Source organism: Chenopodium album, chromosome 11, assembly GCF_948465745.1.
Source record: "Chenopodium album chromosome 11, dcCheAlbu1.1, whole genome shotgun sequence".
NCBI classification, from domain to species: domain Eukaryota; kingdom Viridiplantae; phylum Streptophyta; class Magnoliopsida; order Caryophyllales; family Amaranthaceae; genus Chenopodium; species Chenopodium album.
The window spans coordinates 43929419-43936923 of record NC_137844.1 but is presented as its reverse complement, the minus strand read 5'-3'; the positions used below and the strand labels follow the sequence as shown (position 1 = coordinate 43936923).

Below are 7505 nucleotides of genomic sequence, written 5' to 3'. Positions count from 1 at the left end.
GTGTCAACTGTGCTATAAATGTCAAACTCAAAGAATATACGGAGCCCACCATGTTTAAGTCTTCCTGTATTAAAAATGCAATGAAAGCTTACTCTACTGTGGCGTGGAATTGTGGAAGTGTGAAATCTCTAGGCTTGTGGGCTAGCACTATAGTCCCAAATCTCAATAGGCTGAAACTATTACCTTTGCAAACTTCACTAGAGAGTGCAGAAAAGGGTGCTGATAAATCTGAGTACATAACATACTATATTATAATTGTTAATTTGTTATATGCACGTATTATTACTCAAAACAGCAAATGCTATATTTGATCTGTTTGAGCGTTGAAAGCCATTAAACATGTTGCAAAGCATTTTGGTTTATTATGAGGATGATTACATCCCAACAACTAAAACAGTATTGAGGTTATACAAAAATACACCCCTTGGATCAACACTCCATCCAGCACAAGGTGGAAAAATCTACAACATCCATGAGTTCTGATCCTTCGCAGCATACCCATCCAACCATGTTTGATGCACATGCTCCCATAACAGGTCACTTAAGGAGTCCGCAACCTGCACAATAAATGGTCAAATTCAAAGAACCTTGCACAGAGTGAGAATGGAGACATATACTACGTATTAGAGTCTTGCACTTGCCTTAGATCTCAATAGAGCTGTGACGACACCACACTGGCACTCTTCGCCTGAAAGCATCAGCCAAATGTTAATTACATGCAAAACAAATCAAAAATCTTTTCATAGATGAACTGTTTTGGTTAAAAGAAGAGATAGCTCCAGAAAATAAAATAAAAAAAGCTGAAGCCTAACATCAAATGACCTCAAGTCTGGATTTAAAAGGGGTGTTTCTTGGAATCTTGGTGTACATATCCGTCCAAATGAAAATTACCTTTATCGATTCAATTGGTATTATTAAGGTTGGGTTGTTGCAGTGTCTTACTTTATATATAAAGTCAGTCAATCACCATAGAAATTTGCTTACGGAGAAGCCCGATGCAATTATCAACAACCAAATGGATGTTTCTCTCATAATCAATATTAAAAACATTTACGTTCAGAACAAAAATCAGATAAAGTTGTGTTAAGCTGCAAACATTTCCTTTGTTCTTCACAGAATCACAGATTCACAGCATGTCACGTGCTCCAATGGCAATATCATTCACAGCAACTTCTCACTCGACATCCAAGTCATCAATATCACAGACAAGTAAAACGGCAATAAGATTCAAGGTACTTAATGGACTTGTCCTTTCTAGACCTGACTAGATTTAATTCGTCTTGACAATGAGCAGAAAAACAACTGGTTTTATAAGTTTGGAACATAAAACTTTACCTCTTACCTCCATGTCCAAATTTTACCAAACATAAACAGCAGATAAATAAGGGGTCAAAGTGTCAAACCCAACTAGCTCCTTCTAGTTCCTTTATATTCTCTCTCGTAGGATTAACAAACACACTTGAACTAATCAATTGTCTTTTTCTTTTCTTCTATTAAATTATCTTCTCTTCTCTCTTTGTTCAGTTTAGGGTGTGTTTGGTTTGATGTAAAATGTTTTCATGGAAAATGATTTACCCGCATTTTCCTTTATTTGGTTTGTGAATGGGTGGAAAATAATTTTTCCCACTGGTGGATAATTACACTCTCAATAGTGGAAAACATTTTCCTTTACAAAACAAGGGAAGGCACATTTTCCTCCATCCTCTTTACTTTCCTCTCATTTATCCTCACCTTTCCACTCCTAATTTTAATCTCTATAACTTTTCTTGTAAGGAACCAAAAATGAAGGAAACTAATTGCGATTGTGGTTTTCCATGAAAACTCATTCTTTATTGAAAATATTTAACTTCAAACCAATCAGTGCCTTAGTGTAAGAAATACTCCCTCTCTTTATGAGTGATGTCCTATCTTTTGGCTATTGTTCCAGAATAAGTGATGTCTTGTCTTTTTACATATTTGGGACGATCACTCACAATAAAGATCCAAACTGAAAATTATGGGTCCTAAAGCAGATCTGACAGAGTTGTTTACCATCTCTACTCTATCACAATTCACATGTAAAGAAAAAAAAATCGTCTAAGTTTGCATCAAATACATGTCTTGTTCACTGTTCCAGCCATTTTTACTTTCCTTAAAACTAACCCAAGGACAAGAAGTTTCTAGGGTAGAAAATAACTTAATATCACTACAATATACGATAAAAACAGAGCAAAATTAATACAGCATGAAAAGTAAGGTTAGTGAATTAAAATAATTAATTATTTAAGAAAAAGGTCCTTACCAGTCGATTCCCATTTATCAAAACTCACTAGCCATGCATCATTACTTATCCTTGTTGGCAAAAGGCGATCAATCCAAACTCGGTACTTTGTTCCCTGACGATCTCCATAGCATTTTTTAAGTTTATCTATACTGTCATGAAGAGAGAGCTCCTCCCCAGATGGATGGATGAAAACCCCTGAAGGATGCTGTTATGATGGAAACGAAACAAGAATAATTTATGAGTAATATACGTAGTTCAAAGATTTGAATATTAGTAAGTACAAAGTACAATAATAACACAACGAAACAAAGTACTATCCACTATGCTATTAAGATAGAATCCAACAATATGGTTACATTTAGCTGTTACATAACCCATAGACCAAGTGCTGCCCCAGATCAAGATAGAAGACAGACGAAAATTAATTATAGATGTATTAGAAAGAAAGATGGTAAATTCATACAAAATTTCTCAATATATCTTCCACAACCCACCAAATGCAAACAGGAAAAAGGCTTCATATTTAGAAAGACAACAAATGCATATTCAACAGGGATAAGCACCATAAGAGCATAACCATGTTAGCATTCATTTTCTCCAAGGGTATCAAGCTAAGTATCAGAAAACTTGGGAAATTGGGTACCTTAAAAGGACAGCATTTCAAAACACGGATTTTGTGATCTAAGAAATATTAACAAAAATAAAAATAAATAAATCAACTTGCAAAACCTTCTCAACCTGATAAAATTTAGAAAGCTATCCAACTTTGGACTAAAATGGCACAGTCCACCACTGCTTTTGCAAAATACATTTTTGAAATCACCGCATAAGGAAAAAAAAAACTCTCAAGTAAAAGAAAACATAACCAATTCCAATGAACTAAACAAAAGCATTAAACTTTTTTTTTTTTTTTCATTACATGTAGATTACATCATCAACCATGAAACTTCAACCCAAAAAAAAAAAAAAAAAAAAAAACGGAGTATTAAAATCTACCAGATACTCAAAATTTTGGCCAGTTGTCAAGTCTCAATTCAACTTTAAGATGGTGATCGATAAAAGAAAAAATGTCCATTTATTGTAAGAATATAATCATACTCTATATTTAAAAAGAATGAAACTACATGATTCTCAAGAAATCCAGTCAGCTAAAACAACAGCAGAATAAGTGAGAATTGGTGAAAGATATTCTATAAAACACAAAACAAAGCATACTTTAATTATGTAAGTGGAATAAGAAAAAGAGCACAGTGTAAAGTCAGTGAATTGTCTCAGGAAAGAACACAACACATAGGGAAGAAAAAAAGACTCTTAGAGTATTTCATGTTAAAAAAAAAACATGCATTGCAATCATGGGTAATTGCAAAATAAACATTCAAAAGGAGGATAGTGAAGGTAAATCATAACATACACAGACTGCTTTGAGGCTTGCGTAGTACGACTCCGAGTTTTCAACTTCACCACGTCTCCATCTCTCATAAAACAAGTAAAATTTAACGATTTCATGACCCGGGTTCACATGCTCCAGCTGACATTCAGTAAAATCCATAACATCTCTAGGAGAGATGCTGGGACCAAGGTTGAAGTGACTAATAGCCTGTATTATTCCAGCAGCACATCTTTCAGTTGCATGGATAATTTTGGGATTTCCTTTTGCATTTTGTGCATGCCATTGCAGCAATTCCTCTTGAGCATTGCTAACCTGCAATACATTCACTACAGAAAAAGTTACCAAATCTGCCTTAATAAATATGAAACTGTGATAAATAAGTGATCTAGCAACCAACCATGACACCATGAACGTCTGGAATGCTGAAGAGTTCAGCATCATTTCCAGAATCACCACATACAAGGGTATTGATGGGTAGTTTACCCTCGGACTTAAACTTCTTATGTAAATAAGCAAGTGCTTGTCCTTTTCCAGCCCCTTGTGGCAATATATCCAAGTCAATCCCTCCACTGTATATTATCTTTGCATCCAACTGGAAAATAGTCAAAGCCACCAATTTCAGAAACAAGAGAGATTTAAGTTCCAGAGATGAAAAATAAGAATCAAAAACTAAATCAAATCTAGTTTTACAATAACAAGAGGCTATTACCCCACGCTTTTCCAATCTCTCGGAAAGATCCTTAGTCACTTGTTGCGCTTTCTCTTTCTCAACGTAAAAGCTAATTTTGTGTGGTCGTTGCTCTGTTTCAGCCTGCATTGACTCAAAAGCTAAGAAATACAGAAAAGTAAATCATATACTACGATCATGTAATAATTAGAGCAGAGAAAGACTCTTCCATTGCACTTACACTACTTTCCCTACATAGCTAACTACATGAAATGGTCTGACTGGAACATTGCTCTATTGGAATAACAATCAGATTTCAGACACGATCATTATTCTCCAACGTCAAAACACTTCCCAGCCAATACACCCAACCTCAACCGCACATAGACTAAACTATGATACTTCCCTATAATAAAACTAATACAAAAAATACTCTTTATTTACAAATAACATTTGAAGATGAAGAAAAACAACATTTTCAGCTCTCAATTTTTCCTTGTTTAATCCATCCACTAACACTTTACGGTTCCTGATGACAATTCATGTTAGCCGACCCCAAGTCACATTGGGACTAATTCTATGTTGCTATTGTTGTTGCATTCAAGCAGGCAAATTCACCAAGCTCAAACAACTAATACAAGACTACAAATCATAAGCATAACTATATACCTGAGGCTTGAGCTCAGAAAACTTGCTGGCCTCTTCAATAACTATATTCCTATCCCATTTCTGACTCAAAATTTCGAACCAACCGTCATCCGGCACCATAGATTTACCATATGTAATCTCAGTGCCTACTGACATTATTGTGATATCTGGAGTCAACATGGGTTTCTCCTTCCTTAACTCCTTGTAAAGGGTTAAAGATCTTCCAGTAGAAAACACCAACAACGAATCGTGGCGATAATTCGATTCCCACAAAGCATTGAACCTCAATAGAGAGAGATTCTCAGCATCATGATGATCAACCTAAAATGCAGAAATTACTCATTTTCAGATCAAAAACTCCAAATTTGATAATTTTTTTAATTGATTAAATTAAACTGCCTTACCATTGTATGATCAAGATCTGAAACTATCATTAGCCGTGCTGGTGAACTAAGACGATCCATTGTTCAACAAATTACCCTAAAAAACGAAATCAAACAATCAATAAAATCCCTAAATTCGTAAGAATTAAATTTTTTTTTTCTTTTTTTTTTTAAATATCCAGCAAAAAACTTCATGAAGATTCGAAATGGGTGCGATAAAAATGATCAAAATAAGAGCGTGAATTTGAAATTAAAGTTCGAATTCAACTAAAACAATTGAAATAGATGATCAAATGTAACATAAAGCAAGAAAATCAAATTCTGGGAAATAAATTGATAACCTGAAATTTAAGCAAAAGGCAAATAAATATTGAACATAAATGATATCTGGAAATGATGAATTTAGGGAGAAGAACAAATGAATTTGTGTGGCTAAATGATATTGAAGAGCGTGAAGATGATAAAATTGGGAGCACCAAAAGAATAGGATCGAGGGGGAATATCTTTGGCGGTTCTTTTGTTTTTGGGTTAAGGACAGGTTGCACACTACTACCACAACTAATACACTAATTTTAATTTTTGCATCAAGTGAACTTTTCCTCCAAATTTTGTGTGTGGAACTAGTTCACCAAATTGGATTGGAATTTGGAAGTGTCCCGTTCCCCATTAACGTTCTTTGTAAGGGATTAGGGGAGGTATTGATGTTTCTAAAGACTAATCACCTCCGATTTAATTTCATCTGTGTGGCCTGATTTAGTTTAAATAGATTAGGTTCCTTGCTATGCACAGTAATATTCACTATTTATGGAGTATTAGTTTAACTCTATATTTAATACTAGTTTTATGGCCCGTGCGACGCCTGAGTTGTTTAGTAAATTTTAAGATAAATTTTTAATCTATATGTCAAATTTCAAAATATATATCTCTAATACAAAATTAGTTAGGAATTGATGTACTTTTTTTTTTTGACAAAAGCGAATTGATGTACTTTTGTGACGATTTAAACTATTTAGTAGGCATGTAAATGACTAATAATAATATTGGTATTTTTTTAGAGTTAAAATCTAATATTTTTTTTGAATAAAATTATAATTTAATTTATACATATGAAATATTAGTATTTTATAGAAAATAAAACTCTCAACTAACAATTTTATCGTAAATTCTATCCAAATTTGATTGAAAATAGAATTCTAAACTAATTTTTTATCCTATGAAGTCTTTCTAAATATATTCAACGTGGCGTGACACTGGACACTTGGCGAAAAGTTGAAATGCCAAGTGTCACTATCTCCTGACCTAGCAAAAAGTTAGCTTTAAATATTAGTTACTAGTTTTGTGCCCCGTGCGATGCTCAGTTTGTTTATTGAATTTTGAGATGAATTTTTAATCTATATGTCAAAATTTAAAATATATCATTGATACAAAATAAGTTGGGAATTGATATGCTTTTATAACGATTTGTTATCTAGTATCTAGTAGGCATGTAATGACTAATAATAATGTTGATGGAAATGTTCGATTTAATACATTAAAAAATTAGCAAAAAATAAATTAAATAAAATAAATGTTCAAAGCCCATTGGGTTGACCCGAACCCAAAACTTTGGGCAAGAGTTAAACATTTCTTGACTCGTAACCTGAAGTGACCCAATCCAAGATAACTCATAACCCGACCCTAATTGCCGCCAGGTCTACATAGTAATAAAATTCTATTAGATTGTGAAGTACTCGTATATTATTTTAACTGATTAATATATATTATAAATGGACGTTTTACGCTTTGAACTACTTCCTTCACTCCAAAAATTATTATGATATAAAAAATAAATTTATATGATAATTTTTTAGAATTATAATTTAATAATTTTTTTGAATAAAATTATAATTCAATTTGTATATTATCGAAAATAAAACTCTAAACTAATAATTTTATCCTAAAATTCTATCAAAATAGAATTTTAAACTAACTTTTTTATCTTAAGAAATCTATTTAAATCTATCCAACGTAGTGCGACACTTGGCGAAAAGTTGGAATGTCAAGTGTCGCTGTCTCGTGGCCTGGCTAAAAGTTTAGCTTTATATATTAGTTATATGATATGATGATTATCAAATTGCAAGATATGATAAAAATTCGTAACTACAAAATAAAAAT

General features: G+C 32.9%; 1 protein-coding gene across 1 annotated transcript; it reads right to left on the bottom strand.

Annotated features, from left to right (window-relative positions):
• Positions 1–217: 217 nt before the first annotated feature.
• On the bottom strand, positions 218–5977 carry LOC145567590 (sucrose-phosphatase 2-like). The gene is made up of 9 exons (XM_081626902.1): positions 5693–5977; positions 5373–5448; positions 4990–5289; positions 4363–4464; positions 4051–4245; positions 3675–3965; positions 2282–2468; positions 642–688; positions 218–557 (listed from the first exon to the last, which is right to left on the bottom strand). Exons 2-9 carry the CDS (start codon positions 5430–5432, stop codon positions 462–464), a joined length of 1278 nt encoding a protein of 425 aa, XP_081483028.1. The 5' UTR covers positions 5433–5448; positions 5693–5977; the 3' UTR covers positions 218–461.
• Between the last annotated feature and the right edge of the window lie 1528 nt (positions 5978–7505).

Bases quoted from the DNA above. Each gene is read 5' to 3' on its own strand.
- LOC145567590 (XM_081626902.1), bottom strand. From the start codon at position 5,432: ATGGATCGTCTTAGTTCACCAGCACGGCTAATGATAGTTTCAGATCTT. The intron at 4,465-4,989 runs GTATATAGTTAT...GAGTCAATGCAG, and splicing joins TTTCTGAGCTCAAGCCTCAG to GCTGAAACAGAGCAACGACC. The intron at 689-2,281 runs GTAAGGACCTTT...TGATGCTTTCAG, and splicing joins TGATAAATGGGAATCGACTG to GCGAAGAGTGCCAGTGTGGT.